This window comes from Rhinoderma darwinii, chromosome 9 (assembly GCF_050947455.1).
Source record: "Rhinoderma darwinii isolate aRhiDar2 chromosome 9, aRhiDar2.hap1, whole genome shotgun sequence".
In the NCBI taxonomy this organism is placed as follows: Eukaryota; Metazoa; Chordata; class Amphibia; order Anura; family Rhinodermatidae; genus Rhinoderma; species Rhinoderma darwinii.
The window spans coordinates 12,793,606-12,821,384 of record NC_134695.1 but is presented as its reverse complement, the minus strand read 5'-3'; the positions used below and the strand labels follow the sequence as shown (position 1 = coordinate 12,821,384).

The 27,779-nt window shown below is 43.8% G+C and overlaps 1 protein-coding gene across 1 annotated transcript in view; it reads right to left on the bottom strand.

The window, feature by feature from the left end:
• Positions 1 to 5,800: 5,800 nt before the first annotated feature.
• The window catches only part of PRDX5 (peroxiredoxin 5), a 33,284-nt gene continuing 11,305 nt past the window's right edge, over positions 5,801 to 27,779 (bottom strand). The window contains exons 5-6 of the mRNA XM_075837271.1: positions 14,899 to 14,963; positions 5,801 to 6,040 (exon numbers count right to left, since the gene is read on the bottom strand). Of these exons, the coding sequence (XP_075693386.1) occupies positions 5,935 to 6,040; positions 14,899 to 14,963 (171 nt within the window). The 3' untranslated portion in view covers positions 5,801 to 5,934. The remainder of the gene's footprint in view (positions 6,041 to 14,898; positions 14,964 to 27,779) is intronic.

Here is a 27,779-nt window from a genome sequence, read left to right as displayed (position 1 = left end):
AACCCGTCCCACAAAAAAAAAAAAAACAAGCCCGTACACTGCTTTTTTTTACTAAAAAAAAAAAAAAAAGTTATGGCTCTCAGAATATGGTGACACAGAAAATAAATTTTATAAAAAAGTGACTTCATTGCGCAAAGTGTCATTTACAGCACACTGTGAACGCTGCAAAAAATAAACGAAAAAACATTGTCAGAGTTGCTTGTTTTTGGTCACCCGGCTTGCAAAAAAAAAAAAAAATCGCATGTACCCCAAAATGGTACCAATGAAAACTACAGATCGTCCCGCAACAAATAAGCCCTCACACAGCTCCGGTGGTGAAAAAAATAAAAAAGTTCTGGCTCTCAGAATATGGCGATGCAAAATGTGAAGAATGTTCCAAAATCGGTTAAGATCGGGCGCCATTTATCAGTGCGACACCGGCCACATATCTATGAATTATTTATTTACAGCATTATTATACCCTCTTATTATGCCCTGATGTTCTCCGCACAGATTACATATGCCCCCACATTATAAACTGAAATGCCAGTAAAACCCCAAACAGCAAAGCAAAAGCAAAATCTGCGCTCTAACAGCAAAATGGCGCTCCCTCCCTTCTGAGCCCTGCAGCATGCCCAAACAGCAGTTTGCGCCCACATATATGGCATCGCCATACCCGAGAGAACCCACTTAACGTTTTATGAGGTATTTGTCTTCAGTGGCACAAACTGGGCACAACATATTATGCACTAAAATGGCATATCAGTGGAAAATTGCAATATTCACACCATCCGCTGTGCATTAACCCCTTTGCACACTATGACTTAATAGAACGTCATGGTGCGGGGGTTGATGTATGGAGCGGGCTCACATGCTGAGCCCGCTCCATACGCTGTGGGTGTCAGCTGCGTATTACAGCTGACACCCAGGACTAAGGCTGGATTCACACGAACGTTGCGTTTTTGCGCGCGTGAAAAACGCGCCGTTTCGGTTGCGTTGGAGTTGCGTGTGGCATCCCTTTGGGCAGCGTGATAGCGTATTTAACGCTCATATGGCATGCGTTTTTTACGCGCGTCAAAACAACGGAGGGTGGAGTAATGGAGAGGGCAGCCTACAAAAAGACACCTTCTCCAACACCTGATTGCTGTGAGCACATGTTCGCATCAAGATTTCACGTTACCTCACACTTTAGCCCGTGTTTGTTGTTTTTGGGTGGTTTTACAGGTAAAAAAAACTACTATTGCTGCAGATGTCAGTTTAAACTGTGCGCATGTGCTCAGAAAGTGAAAAGCCACTTCCTGGTTTGTAGTTGTTTTGTCTAGTCTGCTCAACTCATTTACATAGACTTAACAAGTGTTGCGTGAAAAACGCTGTGCGTACGGAGGTGCTTCCGTGTGCCCTGCGTTGTTTTCACGCAGCCATTGACTTCAATGGGTGCGTGATGCGTTGAAAACGCTGAATCAACGGACATGTCGTGCCTTTTTGGCAACGGAGCAACGCTGCACAAAAACCACGCACATGTCTGCACGGCCCCATAGACTAATATAGGTCCGGGCAACGCGCGTGAAAATCACGCGCGTTGCACGCGCGTATTTTACGTTCGTCTGAATAAAGCCTAATGGACAGGAACAGCGATCGTGCGGTTACAGTAGCCTGTAAAAATACCAATATACTGCAGTACATTAGTATTGCAGTATATTGTACCAGCGATCCAATGATCGCTGGTTCAAGTCCCTTAAGGGGACTAATAAAATGTGTAGAAGAATTAAAGTTCAGTAGTGAGAAAGAAAAAAGTTTAAAGTTAAAAAAAGAAAACCTTTTCCCATTTTTCTTCTAAAGTAATGTAAAAAAAAAAAAAAAAAAATTGGTATCGCTACGTCCGTAAAAGGCAAAACTATTACAATATACCATTATTTAACTCGCACGGTGAACGCCGTAAAAACGTAAATAATTGAAACCGTCAAAATCGCGTTTTTTTTGTTGTCACTAACTCTCAAAAAAAAAAAATGAAATACAACTTTTTGATCACTTTATGTACGAAAAAAATGGTACAAATAAAAACTACAGCTCGTCCCGTAAAAAATAAGACCTCCCAATCAACCGAAATGTGGTGAAATAAAACAATTTTTATTTTAAAGGGAAGGTGTCACAATTTTTTTTTTTATATAGAATATTGCTTTTAGTATGGTATTAAAATAAATTTTATTTATTTGTGTTCTTGTGTTGTACTTTTTTCTTACTTTTACTTGTCTATGGGGGCTGGCATTTTTTTTCTTCATCTCTGTATGTGTCGATTAACGACACATACAGAGATGGAATACAGCACATACATCCCTATAGAGAATGCGAACGGGAGCCGTTCCATTCACTATAGCGTACGCCGTCTGTGTGGGAACGGCGCATGCGCCGCTCCTACACAGACCAAAAGGAAGGTCTTTGGTAGAGCGACATCCGGCGCCATTTTTATGTGAACCAGAAGCCGCGGCCGGACAGTAAGATGACGACTTCCGGTCGCGGCTTCCGGCAATATGTTCAAGGCAGCAAAGACGCAAGGTGTAGGAGCGGAGGCGGCAGGAGCAGGTAAGTTATGTCTGTGTATGTCCTGTGTGTATTAGGTTTGTGTTATACGGTCTGATTACCACTGTATCTAATCCTCCTACACTGTGCATTCGCTCAGAAAATGGCGACACACAGTGTAGGAGGTTTGAAGATTCAACCCCCTCCTTCTCCTGGCACTAGCCAGGAAAAGGGAGGGGGGATTGTGTGAGGACTCTAGAGCGATTGTGTCTACCCAAAATTTGCAGTAAGTAGCTACATCGACTTACCTGCTAACGCCGATGCTGCTGCAGAATCAACTGAAGCCTCTGGTGCCGGTGTCCTCGCTCGTCTGACACGATGCAGGACCTGTGAGTGACGTCACAGCGTGATCTGGCAGAAGCTGGGCGTTCTGAAGAGAAGTGGATGATACTTCTCGTCAGAGCGCCCAGCTAGTAAAAGTATTAAAAACGCCCCGATGTACGCGCATAATACACGCCCACTTGGACTTTTGCAAGCCTCATTTGCATAACTACAAAAATGGTCATAACGCGGCCAAAAATGCTCATTTTTTAAAAATAAAACCGTTACTGTAATCTACATTGCAGCGCCTATCTGCTGCAATAGCAGATAGGGGTTGCAAAATCTGGTGACAGAGCCTCTTTAAAGGCAATGTGTTGCCAGAAAAACATGTTTTGTTTTTTTTAAATTAAACATTTAGTGTGTGGGTGATTAAACATTGTTCAAATTTTTTTTATTTTTTTCACGAGTCAGGAAATATTATAAATTAATTCTAATTTATAATACTACCCATTTTTGGTCACTAGATGGAGCTATTCCCAAAATTGCAGCATTGCAACATTGGGTTAAAAGCCCTCGCTCTAGTGAGCTCTCAGCATCCCCCCTCCTTTATCCTGGCTAGTGCCGGGATAAACGAGGGGTTTGAACGGTGAAACCTCCTACACTGTCTGTCGCCATTTTTTGAGCTAACACACAGTGTAGTAGGTTTACATACAGTAGTAAACACACACAAACCCGAACATACATTGAAATCTCTTACCTGCTCCTGCCGCCGCGGCTCCCTCCGGCCCGTCCGCTGCCGCTGGTCCAAGTGCACAAATCCGGAAGCCGCGACCGGAAGTAGTAATATTACTGTCCGGCCGCGACTTCCGGTCCACAGGAAAATGGCGCCGGACGGCGCCAATTTCGAATAGCACTGTGTGGGAGCGGCGCATGCGCAGTTTCCACACAGACGCCGTACACTGAAGTCAATGGGACGGGAGCCGTTCGTCGTCCCTATGGGACTGTGGCTGCCGTATTCCATGTCTGTATGTGTCGTTAATCGACACACACAGAAATGGAACAAAAAATGGCAGCCCCCATAGGGAAGAAAAAGTGTAAAAATAAGAAAAAGTAAAACACAAACACACAAATAAATATAAACGTTTTTAATAAAGCACTAACATCTTGAACATATGAAAAAAATTTCTGTGATGACACTGTTCCTTTAAGATTTCCCTTCATTGCAACTAAGTGGCCTTGGCCAACCCTTAAAAAACAACTGCATAGCATTATTCCTCCTCCACCAAACTTTACAGTTGGGAAAATGCAGTCAGGCAGGTAACATTCTCCTGGCATTGGCCAAACCCAGACTCGTCCATCAGGCTACCAGATGGATCACTTCACGGAACACGTTTCTACTGCTCCAGAGTCCAGTGTCGGCATGCTTCACACCACTCCATCAGATGCTTGGCATTATGCTTAGTCATGTAATGCTTGCATGCAGCTGTTCGGCCATAGAAACCCATGCCATAAAGCTCCCGGCGCACGTTTTTTGTGTGGACGTTAATACCAGAGGAGGTTTGGAATTTTGCAGTTGCGTAAAAGTTGTCAATGTTCTGCTCACTCCATATCCGCCCCAGCATCTGGTCACCCCGTTTTGTAGCTTTATGTGGTCTGGCTTTTTATGGCTTAGTTCTAAACGCTTCCACTTTACAATAACCCCGCTCACAGTTGATTGTGGAAGATCTAAGAGGGCCGAAATTTCCCAAACTGACTTCGTACAATGGTACGTTCCAATTTAGTGAGATTTTAGTACGGGCCATTCTTTCACAAATGTTTGTGCAGGCCGACTGCATGGCTAGTTGCCTGATTTTATACACCTGTGGCAATGGGACTGAATGAAACTATTGTCATCCTTGCTGTGAACTAAAGGCTATGCACACCATTGAAAATTTTGTATTTATTATTTTTTTTAAATAAAAACCTTCATCAGTGTTATCGATGCAACTTACAAAAAACCTTATTAAAAATTATTTTTACTTTTTCAGATACAGCTGCTTTGTGTTCTGTATTCAGAGCAGATGTATTGTGTGTGGAGACCTGAATCAATCAGGTCAGTGACAGCGGATCCTACACCCAACCCGTCAGATTCAAGTCGTAGCGCACGATACATCTGCTCTGTATACAGAACACAAAAGGTGTACATAGCCTTTAAAGGGAACCTGTCACCAGCATTTCACCTATTGAACTTTACTTATCCCTCGCTGGCCGCTGCTATAAATCGTTCATTGCCGTTATCCCCTCTCCTAAACTCCTCCTCCGAATGTAAATAACGGTCTGCAAACATTTTGCGCCTTTTATCGTAATAATCCGGTGTCCCTTTGTGCGCACATACCAGAAGAGGACATCAATGCACAAGCGCAGGATATTGTGTGCTGGGGAAGGCGAGGAGTTGTCAATCAAAAGTATGGCGGCGGGGTAAAGTCGGAAAGACTTGAGGAATGAAGATATGACTCTTCAAACGAAGATTTGACTCTTTTATACTCATTAGCATACGGTGTGGGAACACTAAAAAACTGAATACTAAAGCTACAGAGCCGACTAAGAAGACAATTATGGGTTATATAGAAATGAATTTTCACCCACTACCACCAGGTATTGCTGGTTTAATAGGTGAAATGCTGGTGACAGGTTCCCTTTAAGCATTAATTTGGCTTTAAAAAAAAAAAAAGTAATAAATATTACAGAACCAACAACAACCTAAAATAACATAATTGAATCCAATACTCTCAAGACTATTCACTTCACCGTTATTTTTGAGCAGTTTTGGATAAAAACCTGCAGCTAAAACACTACATGTGAACATTCCCTCATCATAATTTTTGATATGGTTTGTTATATCTACCATAATAATGGATAATATATGAATAACTCCTATATAGAGAACAGCTCTGTTGTGTTCTAGTAAGGTACATTCCATGTAAATAACACAAGAGATCGCACATTCCAGGTAGAAGTATTGTCTTTATTAGGTATTATTGTCTATTACACTATTATTGAAGACACTGGTAATTATGTAATGCTACAGAGTATTACTCCATGTATCTAAACATATCCAAAATCATGTGCAATTCCATCTCACAGCTGAGATGTTATATTTCCAGCCAGACTGCACGTCAGACCGGTCCCGTCTTCTTCTACATTCACTGCTTTCACCTTCCCGCCTTCAACAATGAGAGAAAACCTGAGGAGGACAAAAAAAAAAAAGAACATAAAGTAGTTCTTGAAAAACAGGCAAGGACAAACCAGTTAATATAAAATTACAGCCAAATATGAAAAAAATGAGCATAATCATCATTCGAATCAAAGAATCATCAGCAACTTCCCCTCAATCAGTGGTTCCAAGCACCCCATGCACAAATGGCCAAGAAATTCAATATTACATGGTAGCCATTCAGTTGAACAGCTGTCCATTCAAATCTGCCGGAACAGTATCTTTCATTTTCGTATTTCCCTCCCCATTTCCAAAAGCCATACTGCCATAAGAGGGCTGGATTTTTGCGTGGCGAGTTATCGTTAATCATGGCACCATTTATTGCACCATATAATGTACTAGGAATCGTGATAAAAATTCTTTGTGGGGTAGAACGGGGAAAAAAAACAAAAAACGATACCGCCGTAGTTTTTCGTGTTTCGTTATTACAACGTTCAATTTGGGATAGAGGGCTTAATAGGAGTACAAAGATGGCAGACTGCTATTGACCACAGCATCTAAGGGGTTAAATCAGCGTGATCCTGCTCGTTACAGTGAAGTGTCGGCTGTATAATAAAGCAGACACCCATGTCGTATGGAGCGGGCTCTGCCCAAGAGGCTACCCTTTAACCTACGGATATAGCCAATATAGTGGCCTTTAGTGTGGAAAAACACAACCGTAGTCGCATATTTTTTCCCTAGCGTGTGCATTTGCACTCAAAGACTAAGAACACTGGCCTGGAATAATGGAATGTGCAGTGATGTTTAGTTATTCAGTGCTTTGTAATGAAAAAACAGTCGTCTGAAATGTGCTCTCTCTGGCTGGCAAGTTTCCACGGTCATGCCACACACTGTTTTAGTCCAGGAAAGTGGGAACATGCGTCAATCCTCCTAGAGAGAATCCATTACCCTACACACCAGATGTCACATGAACAAAACTTTGAGAGAATCAAGAATAATTCTACCGACAAGTGCTGTAACAAAGTATTTGCCTTCAGATATTTCTTGCACAGATACCCAATGGTAATATTTGACAAAACGAATCCTGTGCATTACTGCATTTATTTAAAGTGAAACTCCGCCAAATTTTCATAACAAGGTAAATGCAGCTACTACGGTCATATAACATATTGGGGTGGTTAATTTTGGTCCCACAAATACAAGTATTCAGTTTACCACTGTAAACCAGTGATTCTGAAACGGTAAAGCAGGCTTACTGGTGAGGTGCGCCCAGTTATTGCTGCCGTCTCGGAGGTCACTGTTACTTATGTGGGATGGTTACATGATTGTGGAGAACTAACATTTCAAACGTTTGAGCGCGATGCGAGCGCTGAGAGGAAGGAGTCAAGCGTATTCATGAACGGCTTCTCCCCTGGCCCAGCTGCTGCGGATTGACAGTTTTCCCCTTATTACTGTACATAGCGAGAAACAAGACAAACATCGGTGGCTAAGCCGTGTGAACGGCAGATCATAAGTCGGACTCGTTGCTCACAGAGCAATTCAACTTTTAAAATTGAAGTTCTCCACAATCACGTAACATTCCCACATAAAGGACCGACCACTGAAATCAGCGTGTCGGTCACTACTTAGGGCCTGTTCACATCACCGTTGGCTTTCCGTTCCGGGGTTCTGTCTAAGGATTCCGTCGGGTGAACCCCGCAACGGAAAGTGAAACTGAAACCACAGCTTCCGTTTCAGTCACTATTGATATCAATGGTGACGGAAACATTGCTAATGGTTTCCGTTCATCACCATTCCGGCAGGTTTACGGACTCAATAGCGCTGTCGACACCGCTATTGATTCCGTCAAAACGAAAACCTGCCGGAATGGTGACGAACGGAAACAATTAGCAATGTTTATTTTATGACTTTTTACAGAAAACTGTGGCAAAACCACAAGAACACTGAATGACCCTTGCAGTAGAGTTAGAGGAATTTCCTACAATAGAAGACCCCCTAAAGCTGTCCACTACTGAAAAATAATAACGTTTGTAACGTATGTTTTTTTTCAATGGGGAGAGGGGAATAGGCCACAGCAAGACCCACCTGGCAGCAGCTTATCTTCCACAGGAACAGAGGATTAGGCAATTTGAAATCAAACTTGCTTCATCCTTCTTTCCCATCTTGGACAGTTAGGCCTCATTCACACGACAGTTAAAAATGGGCATATGATGGCCATCCTTTTAACGGCTTTCACATGGCCGTTTTCAGAACAATGATATTCTATGGGTGCATTCACACGGCCGTTTTTTTAACGGCCCGTGAATAATGGCCGTCAAAAAATAGGACGTCCTATTTTTGGCTGTTGGATCCGTTTTTAACGGCTGTCAATACATGTAAAAACCGTTAAAAACGGATCTGTTACATGGGGATTGGCAAGGGAACTACTAGTTCCCTTGCTGGCTATCGTTGGCATACTCACGTTTGCGGTGCTTCTTCAGGTGTGGTCACTCGTCTTCACGGGTTTGAAGGCGCCTCGATGACGTCATCGCCCCGTCGCGCTGCCTTGCCAGATCCCGTGCAGACGAGTGACCACAAGTGAAGACGAGAGACGGCGCTGGTCTCGTGAGTATGTGGCACGATCTACAGGCAGGCTGGTGTGGCATCTACAGGGAGGCTGGCGTGGCATCTAGAGTAAGGCTGGCGTGGCATCATCTACAAGGGAGGCTGGCGTGGCATCATCTACAAGGGAGGCAGGCTTCTACAGGGGAGGGTGGCTTCTACAGGGGAGGCAGGCGTGGCATCATCTACAGGGGAGGCAGGCGTGGCATCATCTACAGGGGAGGCAGGCGTGGCATCATCTACAGGGAGGCTGGCGTGGCATCATCTACAGGGGAGGGTGGCTTCTACAGGGGAGGCAGGCGTGGCATCATCTACAGGGAGGCTGGCGTGGCTTCTACAGGGGAGGGTGGCTTCTACAGGGGAGGCAGGCGTGGCATCATCTACAGGGGAGGCAGGCGTGGCATCATCTACAGGGGAGGCTGACGTGGCATCATCTACAGGGAGGCTGACGTGGCATCATCTACAGGGAGGCTGACGTGGCATCATCTACAGGGAGGCTGACGTGGCATCATCTACAGGGAGGCTGACGTGGCATCATCTACAGGGAGGCTGACGTGGCATCATCTACAGGGAGGCTGACGTGGCATCATCTACAGGGAGGCTGACGTGGCATCATCTACAGGGAGGCTGACGTGGCATCATCTACAGGGAGGCTGAAGTGGCATCATCTACAGGGAGGCTGACGTGGCATCATCTACAGGGAGGCTGACGTGGCATCATCTACAGGGAGGCTGACGTGGCACCATCTACAGGGAGGCTGGCGTGGCACCATCTACAGGGAGGCGCGTGGCACCATCTACAGGGAGGCGCGTGGCACCATCTACAGGGAGGCGCGTGGCACCATCTACAGGGAGGCGCGTGGCACTGATGCAAAATGGCCATGAAAAACTGACAGTTGCATCAGTGTGTCTCTAAATTTTTATCCATTTCAAGTCCATCTGTCCGTCTTTAATGGCCGTTTAACATCTATTTTGCATCAGTTTTTCATGCCCGTTAAAAAAAAAACTGATGAATTTCATTGGTCAGCCTTTTTTTGTCGCAACCCCCTGAAAACAACCAAAGGAAGGTCACATGTTCACCTAGACACTATTACCAGCCTCCCTGCCGATGGTGCCACACCAGCCTCCCGGCCGATGGTGCCACACCAGCCTCCCGGCCGATGGTGCCACACCAGCCTCCCGGCCGATGGTGCCACACCAGCCTCCCGGCCGATGGTGCCACACCAGCCTCCCTGCCGATGGTGCCACACCAGCCTCCCTGCCGATGGTGCCACACCAGCCTCCCTGCCGATGGTGCCACACCAGCCTCCCTGCCGATGGTGCCACACCAGCCTCCCTGCCGATGGTGCCACACCAGCCTCCCTGCCGATGGTGCCACACCAGCCTCCCTGCAGATGGTGCCACACCAGCCTCCCTGCAGATGGTGCCACACCAGCCTCCCTGCAGATGGTGCCACACCAGCCTCCCTGCAGATGGTGCCACACCAGCCTCCCTGTAGATCGTGCCACACCAGCCTGCCTGTAGATGCCACACCAGCCTGCCTGTAGATGCCACACCAGCCTCCCTGTAGATGCCACACCAGCCTCCCTGTAGATGCCACACCAGCCTCCCTGTAGATGCCACACCAGCCTGCCTGTAGATGCCACACCAGCCACCAGAGGATAAGATGGACTTGTAACGGATCAGGGGGAATTGCCCCTTCCCAAAATGGTGCTGAGTATCGTCAGTAAGTTTCGCGCATGCGCGAACTGACGATATGCTCTGTGACTCATATCCCAAATTTAGAGGATCTGACGCCATACACATGAAAGGGCGAATGGCCCTCTTTCGAAATGGCGATTATCGCTATGAGTGGGCCATGCGCATGCGCGAAATGACTCACATCAACAGGTGATAGGATTACATAATTTTTAGACCTACGTAGTAGAGAGTGTAAAACGCCATCAGCCGATCCAGCGAGGGTAAGATGTTTTTAATTTAAATTTTATAATACACACCTGTCTTTGACATTGTTCACATGTCACTATACACATGTAGCCCATCTGATTGATTGGCCTTATTATAGTAAATATGCTATTTTTATTAAGCACATGTAATGTTTTATATCTATTTTCCCTATGTATGTATTGCTATATCCATTAGGGATCCTATTGATACAACAAATATACATAATATTGTGTCATTTCTTCACGATTTTATTATATGTATGTAATTGGTATTGTAATTTTGTACTGCATATATATGTGCTTTGAGTGTCACACTGTTATGCTTGAGAAAGGCTCATACCAAGCTGAAACGTTGCACACACGTGGAATAAAAGGATCTCTATCCAAATATTTGGTAGTGCTGCCCCATTTTCTCTTTGCCCTGATTGAGGGGTCACTCTTGGACTGTGACCTAGGAGGCGTGCACCCGCTTTAGAAAAATTATCTTGTGCTGCTGATTTTCATCCAGCCTGCCTGTAGATGCCACACCAGCCTGCCTGTAGATGCCACACCAGCCTGCCTGTAGATGCCACACCAGCCTGCCTGTAGATGCCACACCAGCCTGCCTGTAGATACCACACCAGCCTGCCTGTAGATACCACACCAGCCTGCCTGTAGATCGTGCCACATACTCACGAGAGCAGCGCCGTCTCTTGTCTTCTTCAGGTGTGGTCACTCTTCTGCACGGGATCTGGCAAGGCAGCGCGACGGGGCGATGACGTCATCGAGGCGCCTTCAAACCCGTGAAGACGAGTGACCACACCTGAAGAAGCGCCGCAAACGTGAGTATGCCAACGATAGCCAGCAAGGGAACTAGTAGTTCCCTTGCCAATCCCAATGTAACAGATCCGTTTTTAACGGTTGTTACATGTATTGACAGCCGTTAAAAACGGATCCATTGACTTCCAAAAATGTCCTATTTTTTGACGGCCATTATTCACGGGCCGTTAAAAAAAACGGCCGTGTGAATGCACCCATAGAATATTATTGTTCTGAAAACGGCCATGTGAAAGCCGTTAAAAGGACGGCCATCACATGGCCGTTTTTCACTGTCGTGTGAATGAGGCCTTATTCACACGTCAGTGAAAAAAAATGTCCATTTAAAACTGATCAACTGTCAGTTTTTCATGGCCATTTTGCATCAGTGTGTCTCTAAATTTTCATCCATTTCCAGTCCGTCTGTCCGTTTTTAATGGCCGTTTGACATCCATTTTGCATCAGTTTTTCATGGCCGTTAAAAAAACTGATGAATTTCATTGGTCAGGCTTTTTTTGTCCCAACCCCCTAAAAACAGCAAAAGGAAGGTCACATGTTCACCTAGACACTATTTACAGCCTCCCTGTACATGATGCCACACACCAGCCTCCCTGTACATGATGCCACACACCAGCCTCCCTGTACATGATGCCACACACCAGCCTCCCTGTAAATGATGCCACACACCAGCCTCCCTGTAAATGATGCCACACACCAGCCTGCCTGTAGATCGTGCCACATACTCACGAGAGCAGCGCCGTCTCTAGTCTTCTTCACTTGTGGTCACTCGTCTGCACGGGATCTGGCAAGGCAGCGCGACGGGGCGATGACGTCATCGAGGCGCCTTCAAACCCGTGAAGACGAGTGACCACACCTGAAGAAGTGCCGCAAACGTGAGTATGCCAACGATAGCCAGCAAGGGAACTAGTAGTTCCCTTGCCAATCCCCATGTAACAGATCAGTTTTTAACGGTTGTTACATGTATTGACAGCCGTTAAAAACGGATCCAATGACTTCTATGGGGGCCGTCAGGCCGTTAAAACGGCCAAAAATGGGACATGTCCTATTTTTTGACGGCCATTATTCACTGGCCGTTAAAAAAACGGCCGTGTGAATGCACCCATAGAATATCATTGTTCTGAAAACGGCGTTAAAAGGATGGCCATCACATGGCAGTTTTTCACGGTCGTGTGAAAGAGGCCTTAGGCTACATTCACACGACAGTGAAAAAAAAAACGGTTATTAATAACTGATCAACTGTCAGTTTTTCATGGCCATTTTGCATCAGTGTGTCTCTAAATTGTCATCCATTTCCAGTCCATCTGTCCGTTTTTAGTGGCCGTTTGACATCCGATTTGCACCAGTTTTTCATGGCCGTTGAAAAACCCCAAAAACTGATGAATTTCATTGGTCAGGCTTTTTTTGTGCCAGCCGCCTGAAAATACCCAAAATGAAGGTCACATGTTCACCTAGACGCTATTTACAGCCCCCTGTATATGACGCCACACACCTCCCTCTAGAGAAGGGGTCTCAAGCACGCGGCCCCTGGGGCTGTCATCTGCGGCCCGCAGGACACAGAGTCGCTAGTATCGACTCTGCTCCGAGACTCTGGAATTCCCTGACATCGCTGTCCACATATGAACAGCGATGTCCGGGGCTTCCCCAGAGTCGGAGTCCCTGGCAGAGCGCTAGTACAGGCTCTGCGGAATTCCCTGACATCGCTGCCCATATATGGACAGTGTGTCAGGGTCTTCCCCCGAGCGATGTCCCGGGCAGAGCGCTAGTATCGGCTCTGCTCCGGGACTCTGTGGAATTCCCGGACATCGCTGCCCATATATGGACAGTGTGTCAGGGTCTTCCCCAGAGCGGAGTCCCGGGCAGAGCGCTAGTATAGGCTCTGCTCTGGGGAAGCCTCCGACATCGCTGTCCATACATCGACAATGACGTCAGGGGCTTCCCCAGAGCAGGAGTCCCAGTGATGTCAGGAGCACAGCTGGAGTCCCAGGAAGAGCCTACTAGCGCTCTGCCCGGGACTCCAGCTCTGGGGTTGCCCCTGACATCTCTGTCCATATATGGACAGTGATGTCAGGAGAAGAGCTGGAATCCCAGGCTGCACTCACAACTCTACTATTATATCATGTACTTTACTCCAGTCACATCCAGAGCTGCAGTCACCACTATACTGTAACATGTTATACTCCAGTCAAATCCAGAGCTGCACTCACAACTCTACTGTAACATCATGTACTATACTCCAGAGACATCCACAGCTGCAGCGCGTCTTCACGTGTTGTCTCTTCTCTTCACCGGATCTGCGAAGGCGGCGCAATAACGTCATCGTGTCGCCTTCGCAGAACCCGTGAAGACGAGAGACCACATCTGAAGAGGTCGGCGCTGCATTGGTGAGTATGTCATCAAGCCGCCGAGAGTCAGCAAGGGAACTAGTAGTTCCCTTGCCAATCCCCATGTCACAGATCAGTTAACGGTTGTTACATGTATTGACAGCCGTTAAAAGCAGATCCATTTACTTCTATGGGGGCCGTTAGGCCGTTAAAAAAAAAAAAAAAAATAAACAAAAAAACAAAACAAAAAAAAAAACGCTGTGTGAATACACTCATAGAACATCATTGCTCTGAAAACGGCCGTGTGACGGACGTTTTTCACAGTCGTGTAGATAAGACCTAATGGCTTATCCACAGGATATGCTATACATCTCTGATAGATGCGGTTCCCACTAAACCCCGTTCTACCTTGCTTAGCTCCTGCTGCCTCCTGACCACTTGTTGATCAGGTGGATGCGCGTTACGGAAACAGCCGAGCCCGTTGGGCTACGCCGTTTCCGCAACTCCCATAGAAGTGAGTGGGAGTTAAGGAAAAGCGTAGCACAGCGAGCTACGCAGTTTCTGAAACTTGGGAGCTATGGAAACAGCAACGTTTGCCATGTTACGCTGTTTCCATTACTCCTATTCACGTCTATGGGAGTTACGGAAACAGCGTAGCTCATCGAGCTCAGCTGTTTCCGTATCTCCCAGCCACCTAATCAGGAAGTGACTGGAAGGCAGCGGGAGTCGAGCAAGGTACAACGGGAGCCTGCTCTAGAGATAGGGGTAGATCCCAGAGGCAGGACCCGCATCTATCGGTCATTTCTGAAATATCCTGTGGATATGCCATAAATGTCCAAGATGGGAATACCCCTTTAACATCTGCCGCCAGGGGGAAAGATGGGGACCCCTGAATTTAGCAGGTTCGGCTGACTTATCTAATGCATATGTCCAGCTCTAGCCTAACCTGGCAAAAGGGATGAAGCACTGCTCATAGCTGGATTCTTAAACTTCTGTGTTTTTGGCTTGCTTTCTAGTTTCCTATATATGTATATTGGATGGTTTATGAAGCTCTGTGCTGCCCAGGCAAATTCATTGTTCCGCTGTCTAATATATTAAAATGAAATAATAAAAAATAAATACAGCTACAGGAGTTGCTGCTAAACAGTGATAGGTTGAAAACATAAAAAACACCCATGCAGTTCCTCATTTCCAGTCAAACTCACCTTTTGCAACGTTTATTTCCAAAGAGATCTTCCAGCTCCTTTTTGTCCAGCAGTAATCCAGCAGCCTAAGAGCAAAAATACATAGTAAACCATTACTGGCCTTTACCTGCCACAGATAGCCAGAACCGGACAGTGGTGAGTGTAAGCTAATACAGACAAACACTGCAAGTACGTAACATAACCCATGTGTAGAAAACAGGCCAACACAATATACAACGCTGTTTAGAGTAAAAAAAAAAAACTACATTTTTTTATAGATCTTTTTAGTGTGTACTCAAGAACACCAAAAGATGTATCACTACAATTAAAAAGGGGTACTCCATCAATTTACATTTAATGGCATATTCACAGGATATCTCACCCCTTTGGTCCCCCAGTTATTGTGAGGGTTGGGTCCAGGGATAGAATGGGCATCCCAAGACTACTCTGCCGAAAGGTGGAAGTTTCCAGTGGACCGTACTAACTCTTTAATAGGACAGAAAATTTATTTAACCCCTTAAGGACGCAGCCTAGTTTTGGCCTTAAGGCTCAGAGCCCATTTTTCAAATCTGACATATTTCACTTTATGTGGTAATAACGTCGGAATGCTTAAAGCTACCCAAGCGATTCTGAGATTGTTTTCTCGTGACACATTGGGTTTCATGTTCGTGGTAAAATTTGGTCGATATATTCAGTGTTTATTGGTGAAAAATTGCAAAATGTAGAGAAAATTTGGAAAAAATTGCATTTTTCAGAATTTAAATGCATCTGCTTGTAAAACAGACGGTTATACCACCCAAAATAGTTACTAGTTCACATTTCCCATATGTCTACTTTAGATTGGCATCGTTTTTTGAACATTCTTTTATTTTTCTTGGACGTTACAAGGCTTAGAACATAAACAGCAATTTCTCATATTTTTAAGAAAATTTCAAAAGCCTTTTTTTTAAGGTACCTCTTGAGTTCTGAAGTGGCTTTGTGAGGCCTATGTATTAGAAACCCTGATAAAACACCCCATTTTAAAAACTAGACCCCTCAAAGTATTCAAAACAGCATTTAGAAAGTTTTTTAACCCTTCAGGCATTTCACAGGAATTAAAGCAAAGTGGAGGTGAAATTTGCAAATTTCATTTTTCTTGCTGAATTTCAATTTTATTCATTTTTTTTTCTGTAACACAGAAGGTTTTACCAGAGAAACACTACTAAATATGTATTTTCCAGATTCTGCAGTTTTTAGAAATGTCCCACATGTGGCTCTACTGCGCTCGTGGACTAAAACACAAGCCCTAGAAGCAAAGAAGCACCTAGTGCATTTTGAGTCCTCTTTTTTATTAGAATATATTTTAGGCAGCATGCCAGGTTTGAAGAGGTGTTGAGGTGTCAAAACAGTAGGAATCCCCCAATAGTGACCCCATTTTGGAAACTACACCCCTCAAGGAATTCATTTAGCGTTGTTGTTACCATTTTGACCACACAGTTTTTTCACAGCACGTATTTGAATTGGGCTCTGAAATGAAAAAAAATTCATTTTTTCCAATAAAATGTCATTTGTGATCAAAATTTCTTATTTTCACAGGGAACAAAATACCCCATTTTGTTGCCCAATTTGTCCTTAGTGTGGCAATACCCCATTTGTGGTGATAAACTGCCGTTTGGGCCCATGGGAGGGCTCAGAAGGAAAGGAGCGCTATATGTTTGTTGGAGTCCAGATTTTGTTGGATTGGTTTTCGGGTGCCATGTCGCATTTGCAGAGCCTCACGGGTATCAAAGCAATGGAAACCCACCAAAAGTGACCCCATTTTGGAAACTACACCCCTCAAGGAATTAATTTATGGGTAATGTGACCATTTAGACTCCATAGTTTTTTAACAGAACTTATTCGAATTGGGCTGGAATTAAAAAAAAATATATTTTTTCCAATAATATGTCATTTTAGCTCAAAAATTCTTATTTTGACAAGAAATAAAATACTCCATTTTGTTGCCCAATTTGTCCTTAGTGTGGCAATACCCCATTTGTGGTGATAAACTGCCGTTTGGGCCCATGGGAGGGCTCAGAAGGAAAGGAGCGCTATATGTTTGTTGGAGTACAGATTTTGCTGGATTGGTTTTCGGGTGCCATGTCGCATTTGCAGAGCCCCAGAGGTATCAAAGCAATAGAAACCCACCACAAATGACCCCATTTTGGAAACTACACCCCTCAAGGAATTCATTTATGGGTGTTGTGACCATTTTGACTCCATAGTTTTTTAACAGAACTTATTTGAATTGGGCTGGGAATGAAAACAAAATTATTTTTTTCAAATAATATGTAGTTTTGGCTGAAAATTTCTTATTTTCACAAGAAACAAAATACCCCATTCTGTTGCGCAATTTGTTCTGAGTGCCGCAATACCCCATTTGTTGTGATAAACTGCCGTTTGGGCCCATGGGAGGGCTCAGAAGGAAAGGACCACCATTTGGCCTACTGGGGATTTTCTAGTGCGAAGTCATGTATGCAGAAGCCCCTGAGGTACCAGTACAGTTGAAACCCGCAAGAAGTGACCCCGTTTTAAAAACTACACCCTTAAGGCATTCATCTACAGGTGTAGTGAGCATTTTGACCGGAGACCTACACCCCATAAACTGTAATGTGGGTTCTCCCGGGTATGGCAATACCCTACATGTGGCTGTTATCAGCTGCCTGGACACACAGCAGGGCCCAGAGGGGAAAGACGAGGGGGGATAAGCTGTGCGGAGTGCATCAGGGTAAGTAAAATTGGGGTAAATTATAAACCAAGGGATGTATGATAAATTTTAAAACACTTTCATACAGAGCTCTGGTTATTCGGGTCACGTGTCACATTGATATATTGTGTCATCCATTATCGCCCTCTTATAGCAGACTTTGCACCTCTTTTGACTTTTTCCCTTCTTGCCAGTTTGGGGAACTTCTCCTGGAAAGTGTTGCCCTGGTACGATGCGTGTGGGCTCGCTTCCAGAAGTACTGGGTGCCCCCCCTTCTTGGTCCCTAAAGATTAGGTTCTTGATAATCACCTCTTGAAATTCCAGGAAAGTTCCCGTCTGGCCTGCACATCGACGTAGCATGTACGCATTGTACAATGCCATCTGTATGATGTGCCCGGCCAGCTTCTTATACCACACCGCATGGCGCTGTAGGGCTTCAGGGCTTGATCTTACAAGTCCATCCCTCCCATGTACCTATTGTAGTCCAGGATGCAGTCTGGTTTGGGGGTGGCCTTTCCTTCATATATCCTAAACCTGTAGGTATACCCTGATGCACTCTCACAGCTTATACATCTTCACGCCATACCTTGCCCTCTTACCCGGCAGGTACTCGCGGAATTGAACCCTCCCTTTAAAATGTACCAGGGACTCATAAATAGAAATACACTTCTCGGGGGTGTATGCTTGGGAAAACCGGGCACTGGAACGGTCTAATAGGGGTCTCCGTTTATACAAACGGTCAAAACTGAGGTCATCTCGGGGTGGGCACGGCTCATTATCAGTATAATGTAAGAAGCGAAGTATTGCCTCATTTATTTATTTTTTGAGGTTCCAGTTCAGTTCTGAAGTTGCTTTGAGGGGCCCATATATTAGAAACCCCTATCAAATACCCCATTTTAGAAACTAGACCCCTCAAAGTATTCACAACAGCATTTAGAAAGTTTATGAACCCTTTAGGTGTTTCACAAAAATTTAGAGCAAAGTAGAGGTGAAATGTAAATTTTTTTTTTGTCAGAAAATCCTCTTTATACCATTTTTTTTATAACACAAAAGGATTTATCAGTGAAACGCAACTTAATACGTATTGCCCAGATTCTGCAGTTTTGAGAAATATCCCACATGTGGCCCTAGTGCAGTAATGGACTGAAGCGCCGGCCTCCGAAGCAAAGGATCACCTAGTGGATTTTGAAGCCTCTTTTTTATTAGGCACCATGTCCGGTTTGAAGAGGTCTTGTGGTGCCAAAACATTGGGAACAACCCAAAAGTGACCCCAATTTGGAAACTAGACCCCTTCAGGAATCCATTATAGTTTTCATGTCATGCATGCTGCTTTTTGATCAGTTTTTATTCTATTTTTAGGTGGCGTGGTGACTAATAAACAGCAATTGTACGATTGTTTTTTTTTTCGTTTTTTTTTACAGCGTTTACCGTGCGCTATAAATGATATATTAACTTTATTCTGCGGGGCGATAAGATTACGGCGATACCAGATGTTTATAGTTTTTTTTATGTCTTATGGCGTTTGCACAATAAAATACGTTTTGTAAACAATCATTCACTTTTTGTGTTACCTTATTCTAAGAGCCAGAACTTTTTTATTTTTCAATCAATAAAGCCGTGCGAGGACTTATTTTTTGCGTAACGAACTGTAGTTTCGATCAGGACCATTTTTAGGTACATGCGACTTTTTGATCTCTTTTTATTCCATTTTTTGGGAGGTGAAGTGACCAAAGAATTGTGATTGTGGTTCGGTTTATTATTATTTTATTTTCTGGCGTTCACCGTGCGGGATAAATAATGAAATAATTTTGTAGTTCAGGCCGTTACGGACGCAGCGATACCAATTATGTATAGTTTATTTGTTTGTTTATATATTTTTATTAATAATAAAGGACTGATAAGGGAAAAGGGGGGATTTTTACTTTTAATACTTTTAAAAGTTTTATTTTCTTATTTTTACACATCTTTTTTTAACTTTATTACTTTGTCCCACTAGGGGACATGAGGGCAGGAGGCCCTGATCGCTATTCTAATACACTGCACTACATGCGTAGTGCAGTGTATTAGAACTGTCAGCTACTCACTGACAGCAAGCATAGTGGGTCCTGACGTTGTCAGGACCCACTAGGCTTCCGTCTATGGCATAGCCGGACGCCATTGTTTGGTGTCCGGTTGCCATAGTCACCATCGCCGGCCGCTATCGCGTAGCAGGCCGGCGATGGCAGCTTAACCCCTAAAAAGCCGCGATCTCTATAGAACGCGGCTTTTAAGGGGTTAATCAGCGGGGACACAGCGATCGGTCCCCGCTGTAGGAGCTGTGACAGCTGCTGAACAAGACAGCAGCTGTCACATCTCCTGTATGTGTCGGGAGGACGGCCGAAACGGCCGTTACTCCCGAGACGTACTATTACGGCATGGAGCGCGAACGATACAGCTGCCATGACGTAATAGTACGTCAAGGAGCGGGAAGGGGTTAACCCCAAAACAGCCAAAATGCCCTTTTTTCCGTGACCATTAATTGGCTTCATTCTTAGGTGTTGTCTTTTTAGGACACTTGAGAATTGTGTCCGTGTGTATGTGGAGTAACCAGAAGTTAGTCAGAAGGGGCTTTTACGTACCATATGCAACAAAAGATTTAGACAACGGTTAAGAAGATCTGCAAGGTAAACGGGTAAACAATATAGGGCAGTGACCTAATGCTGCGCTATATTCATCAAGCATCTCTGACACCTTTAAGATGAATTGCATTCCTGAACCTTCTTGCCCTAAATGCTCTTACGCTCCAGCAGATGTTTGGCATATGGTGTGGATGTGTCCTCTCATTAAGTCCTATATGGCCTTATCATACAAAAATCTTTTTGCGTGAGACTTTGTTTTTGGCTCGTAAAGGCATCTTTATACGGTGGATGGATAGACGTCCTCCCAATGTTGCAATTTGGAGACACATTGTTAATTCTACTGTTTCGTATGAACATATTATATTCAAACACAGAAATTGCCCTGACAAATTTAATAAAATTTGGGACTCATGGTGCAAATCTCCAGAAACGGCTTACTCCTCCGGAGATCTAGATCTGGCGGTGGATGCTCTGGTGGGTGGAGTGGGGAGATAGTCACTGCTCGGATTGCTTGGTGTTGATCTCCCGCACCTCTTGCATATTTGCCGATTTGTAAGTATGTTATACTATGTGCACTTTGATGTCTTCTATGCCTTTTGTACCTTAACTAGCCAGTTATGTTTTCTATATTGATGCAATTCTATACGCTTATATACAGCACCTGTGTGTGCTTGGTCACATTTATAGGGACACTTGTCCTGTATCTTTTATAGTTCATATGGCTGTAAACTAATATTCTTTTTAAATAAAACGAGTTTAAAGAGAAAAAAAAAACAAAACCTAATGCTGCGCTAACCAGATTTGTTACAGACTGGGCACAACCGACGTCATATTAGACCAAATATATACCCAATATATTTTACAATTGAACTTTCTGCATCTCCCATATAATAAACTGCCGGAAAATGCAAAAGACCAACCCACTATTTATGATGATGCAGAGAAACTGGGAAGAGAGTTGTTTTTTTTAAAATTTACCAAAGCATTCAAAACGTTTACTACTCTACATCTCTTCATGACACTTAATCCACCCATCCAACAAGGCAGATCACTCCAGAACTTTTCTAAAGGGCATGCCTGAGGTATAAATTCAATAAGGCCCCATGCACATGAACAGGCTTTTGCGGCCGCAATTCCCCCGAAAATCCACGGGAGAATTGCGGCCCCATTAATTCATATGAGGCCATGCACACGACCGTGGTTTTCACGGTCTGTGCATGGCCTCGGATCCTGGACGGGCAAGCCTTATTACGGCCTTGTTCTGCGGTCCGAGTTCATTGAAAGTAATGGCGGTTTGCGGGCAGCTCACGGCTGTCACTCTGTGGCCGCCCGACCCGGAAATCACGGCCGTGCACATGGCTACGGTCGTGTGCATGAGGCCTTAGGCACTTACTAAATTCCACAAACAAAAAAAATGCTCCCTCTGACGGACCTTCAAGTAAAATACCCACAAAAACTATTTCCCTTTTTGCACTACATGCAGGCCCAAAGCTTTGTGATTAGGGTATTAAATCGAAACTAAAGACTTGACGTCCTGACTATACAACTACCTGCACTCTTCCTTGGATTATAGTCCCTCAGACACCGACCTAAGCAAATGGCGTAGAGAAGACCCATCACTAACCCCTCCAGTGACACTAAAAGCCATAAAAAGAGCAGATTAATTCTCACCCTCAGCACAATATAAGGAAGGTGAAACATGGAGCCGATCTCACACCGCGGCAGGGATGCAGGATGGGACTGTATACTACTTCCCACTGCTTTAATTGTGGTCTCCCAGAAGCAAATTTATACCATCTATGGAAATACAACTATTCTGGAACAGAGTAAAGACATTTACAACCACACGTCTGATTACCTCATTCCCCTTTGAGCGTGTCAGGGCAATATTTCGTTGTGTCGATAAGGACACTCCTGACGTTAATAAGCTAGATATCTGCTTGCTTCATTTAGTTGCAGCATTGAGCTGGAAGGCAATTCCACAAGTCTGGACGATACCCCAGATAACCTTCCTCTGACTTTTCCTAGATAAACTTGCATACTCAAGAAAACTGAATGGATAGAGGCAGCCCAACGCAAGAAAAGAAAGTGGCAGACTTCTTTAAGTTATGGGGTTGCTATATAACCCTTTTCCGAGTCATGTTATAGAAAAATGAAATATATGCTTCCAGTCCACCATTTGTTTCAAAAGTAATTATTGGTGTGGACATGAGGTGACGAGGGGCAGACAAGGAACTAACCGTGCCACTAGGTAATCCACATAATGAAAGCATAGGGTAGAAGAGGCAGTGAGCTTTCATTAACCCCTTCAGTACTGAGCATGTTTTGGCCTTGTGGACGCAGCTGATTTTTTTTAAAATCGGACGGGTCACTTAATGTGGTAATAACTTGGGAATGCTTTTACCTATCCAAGCGATTCTGAGATGGTTTACTCGTGACATGTTGTACTTTAGGTTAGTGGAAAAATGTGATCAATAAATTCAGTATTTTTTAGTGAAAAACACCAAACTTCAGAGAAAATGTGCAAAAATTAGCATTTTTCTAAATTTAAATGTATCTGCTTGTAAAACAGATAGTAATACCACACAAAATAGTCACTAATTAACATCCCCCATATGTCTACTTTAGGTTGCCATCGTTTTTTGAACCTCTTTTTTTTCTAGGACGTTACAAGGCTTAGAACTTTAGCAGCAATTTCTCATATTTTCAAGAAAATTTCCAAAACCTATTTTTACAGGGACCAGTTCAATTCTGAAGTGGCTTTGAGGGCCTTATATATTAGAAACCCCCATAAGTCACCCAATTTTAAAAACTGCACCCCTCAAAGTTTTCAAAAGAGCATTTAGAAAGGTTCTTAACCCTTTAGGTGTTTCACAGGAATTAAACCAAAGTAGAGGGGAAATGTACAAATGTCTTTGTCGGAAAATCCATTTTAATAAAAAAAATTCTGTGTTACACAAAAAGTTTTACCAGAGAAACGCAACCCAATATTTATTGCCCAGATACTGCAGTTTTTAGAAATATCCCACATGGCCCTAGTGCGCTTATAGACTGAAACACCGGCCTCAGAAGCAGTGGATTTTGAGGCCTCCTTTTCATTAGAATATATTTTAGGCACCATGTCAGGTTTGAAGAGGTCTTGTAGTGCCAAAACAGTGGAAACACCCCCAAAAAGATACTATTTGGCAAACTACACCCCTCAAGGAATTCATCAAGGGGTACAGTGAGCATTTTAACCCCACAGGTTTTTCGCTGATTTTAGTGGAATTACTCCATAAAAATGAAAATCTAAATCTTTTCCAATAAAACGTAGAAATTATCAATTATAAGCGCCCTAAGATTTGTAAAGCAATTTCTCCTCATTACGGCAATACACCATACACCATATGTGGTGGTAAACGGTTGTTTGGACACACGGCGGGGCTCAGATGGGAAGGAGCGCTATTTGGCTTTTGGAGCTCAAGTTTGCTGGATTGGTTTTTGGGTGTAATGTCACATTTGCAAAGCCCCTGAGGGACCAAAACAGTGGACACCCCCCCAGAAAATACCCCATTTGGAAACTACAGCCCTAAAAATAATTTATCTAGGGGTATAGTGAACATTTTGATCCCATCGTTTTTTTTGCTGAATTTAGTGCAACTAGGCCGTCAAAACTTCTATTGTTTTTTATGGCGTTCACCGTGCGCTATAAATGACATTTAATTTATTCTGTGGGTCGATGAGATTACGGCGATACCTTATGTGTGTAGGTTGTTTGTGTTTTACGGCATTTGTACGATAAAATCACGGTTTTAAACAAATTATTTCGTTTTTGTGTCGCCATATTTTTAAGAGCCACAACTTTTTTATTTTTCCATCAAGAAATCTGTGTGGGGGATTGTTTTTTGCGGAACAAACTATAGTTTTTATTGGTACATCTGACTTTTTGATCCGTATTTATGAAATTTTTTGGGAGCTGAAGTGACCAAAAATAGCGATACCAGTATCTTTTTTTTTAAATAAATTTTTTTATGGTGGTCACCGGGCGGGATTAATTACATTATAATTTTATAGTTCAGGCCGTTAAGGATGTGGCGATACCAATTATGCAGTTTATTTTTTTTTATTATCTTTTTTCCAATAAAAAGGAATTTATAAAGGGAAAAAAGGGCAATTTTTTACATTTTATTATTTTGACATTTTACTTTTATACATTTTTTTGTAACTTTTTGTAACTGTTTTTTTTTTAGTCCCACTAGGGACTTGAAGATCCAACTGTTGGATCGTTGTTAGAATACCCTGCAATAGTTTCACACTGACAGGAGGCATATTAGGTCCTAGGGATGTCACAATACCAGAACTTGGACTTCGATACCGATACTTTGACTAGTATTGCGATTTCGATACCAAAACGATACTTTGCCAACAGTAATAAAAAAAAAAAAAAAAAAAATGTTCTTCCATTTTCTGATGTGAGGCGCGAGATGTGATGAATTTTGAATGTGCCTCACATTAATAGTAATTAACCCCATCATGTTTCCCAGTCATAATGGGTTAATGTGCAAGGTTAATTACTATTAATGTTAGGCACATGGAGGTTAAATTCATCACAGCCTCACAATAAGGCCGTATTCACACGAGCGTGTGCGTTTTGCGCGCGCAAAAAACGTAGCGTTTTGCGCACGCAAAAGGTCCGTATGTCAACAGCATATAGTGCGCGGCTGTGTGATTTTCTCGCAGCCGGCATCATGATGACACTCTGGTTTTATGTTTACAAACAGAAAAGTACGTGGTGCTTTTCGGTTTTCATTCATAGTTTTTACTACAGTAGCGCACGGCACCCGGAAGTGCTTCCATGTGCCAAGCGCGATTTACAGGCACCCATTGACTTCAATGGGTGCGTGCAGCGTGAAACATGGGCAAATATAGGACATGTCACGAGTTTCACGCAGCGCACATATGCTGAGTGAAATTCACTGACAGTCTGAACGGCAACGTTCATTAACATTGGTCCGTGCGACGCGCATGAAAATCACGCGCGTAGCACGGACGTATTATACGTTCGTGTGAATAAGGCCTAAGTGAAAAATAGCAGCTTTTATTTTTATTTTTTTTACAGCGTAGACATCATAAATGACGCAATAAAAATTGTTATGCAGGTTATTACGGCCAAGCCAATACAGAATGTGTATATTGTATGTAGAGACTTATTTTAGTGTTTATTGTAAAAAAGGTGTATGTGTATTTTTTAAAAATTTCATATTGCTTTATGTTTTTACTTTATTTTTAAAATTGTATGTACTGGCATATATCGATAATGGCAGTACATTAGCCTGTGTACTGATAGGTATGTCCTAACAACTTCCTGTGCACTAAGTATGCCCTAACAGGAAATATGGTAAGACAGCACTGGGGTCCTTCAATGGACCCTTTGCTGTCTGCCCTTATATGGTATGTCCCTCAATCGCGTCACAGGGATTCTCACATCTTACTTCCTCTTGAATGCTGCAGTCAGCTTTGATCGCAGCATTCAGGGGAATAGTGGCGGAGATGAGCGGTTTCTTTGAACTCCGGCGTTCTAGAGCGGAGCTGCGGCTGTGTAATACAGCCATTGCCCCGCTCCTGACAACAAGTGTGCGCGCTGTCAGCGTCAGGTGATGAGACCGGCGCTGCAGTAATAAGCGGCGGCGCAGGCACCGAAGACAGAACATGCAGGTGTTTTGTAGTGCGCCCGCCATGTTCTGTCTTCTCTGCTTCCGCTCATTAGTGCAGCGCCGGCCGCATCACATCATCCTGACCGCGCACACTTGTCAGGACTCAGGAGTGGGGAAATGGCTGTATTACACAGCCGCAGCCCCGCTCCCATACATTCTCGTGTTACTATACTTAGCTGTGCGGCCGCACAGCTAAGTATCGAAATACATGAAATAACGGTATCGAACTGTTTGGGGATGCACAGTATCGAAGTTTCGATGCATCGTGCATCCCTATTAGGTCCTGCCTCTGGCCAGACCGAATTGCCTTCCCTAGATGGTAGACCGGAAGCCTTTGTTAGGCTTTCGGTTGCCATAGCAACAACAGGCCCCCGCAATCACGCCACGTCGATGTTGCTAGAACAACTTACATGTGGCGGTCGCTATTGATCGCTGCATTTAAGGGGTTAATCGGCAGGGATCACGGCTGTGATCCGACCCAATGTTTTCCACCAGTACGAAGTCTGCTAGTAGCAGCCCGTACTCTGAGATGCCAGGCTACGGGGAGTGCCTGTGCGCTCCGTTAGGAGCACGCGTAGATTAACGGGCTGAGGGCACAGGGACCAGTGCTGCAGCCCGTTAATCTATGAGGGGTGGTCGGGAAGGGGTTAAGTAATGGTTTTTGTTTTGTTTTTAATTTTTGCATAATTATTGAGTTAAACGAAAGATAGCTGCAGATGCAAAATCAACGTAGACATCTAGAATTATTGGTCTTCCTGAATAAGATCATATGATACAGGAGGAAAGTCCTTTAATAAACCTAATAGATATATTTTCTGATCAGTTTCGGATTACTGTGCAGATGTTGACATTGTATGCCTGCAGTCCAACTCTTCTACCTTTTTTTTTTTCTTCTTTGTCATTTGTTGTAAAAATTTAAAAAAACATTAACAACTGCAGTTGAAAAACAAAAAAAAAAAAAAACTGCCAAATCCAATTGTCCACCCTAGTAAGGGCACTTTTGTAGCTAAAATGTGAATATTGAAACTATGGATTTCAAATAAAATATGTGGAACAAAATTTAACGAGAAAGGCATTTTTCAACAAAAAAGTTGTGTTGGTTGTATCCCCTGCTTATGGTCTCTCTCCAAATGGGAGTGGAAGGAAATATAAACCTATTTTTATTCCTATACATCTCGCATAGCAAAAAAAAAAAAGAAGGGTTAAAAACAAAGTAGGCTCTTTTATGGCTTCTGTTTTTCTAACAGTAAGGGTATGTTCCCCCGGAGTGTTTTCAGCTGTTTTTCGGGCCGTAAACGTCCCCAAAAACGCCTGAAAGTACGGAAGCGGAACGCCTACAAACATATGCCCATTGATTTCAATGGGAAATAGGGCGTTCTGTTCCGACGGGGCGTTTTTTTACGCCTTGTTTTACAAAAACCGCACGTAAAAGGACGCCAGCGAAAAAGTGCATGTCACTTCTTGGGACGTTTTTGGAGCCGTTTTTCATTGACTCTCTAGAAAAACAGCTCCAAAACCAGCCGTAAAAAAATTGCAACGAAAATAGAGTTGCTTAAAAAAAACGTCTGAAAATCAGGAGCTGGTTTCCCTTGAAAACAGCTCCGTATTTTCCGACGTTTATTATTTTTTGTGTGTACATACCCTAAGGGCTGATTCAGACGAATGTGGCGTTTTTGCGCACGCAAAACACGCGGCGTTCTGCCTGCGCAAAAGCCACTTGACAGCTCCGTGTGGCAGCAGCATATGATGCGCGGGTGCGTGGTTTTCGCGCAGCCGCCATCATTATGACACGCCATTTGGAGGTTTGTAAACAGAAAAGCACGTGGTGCTTTTCTGTTTACATTCATCCTTTTGACAGCTGTTGCG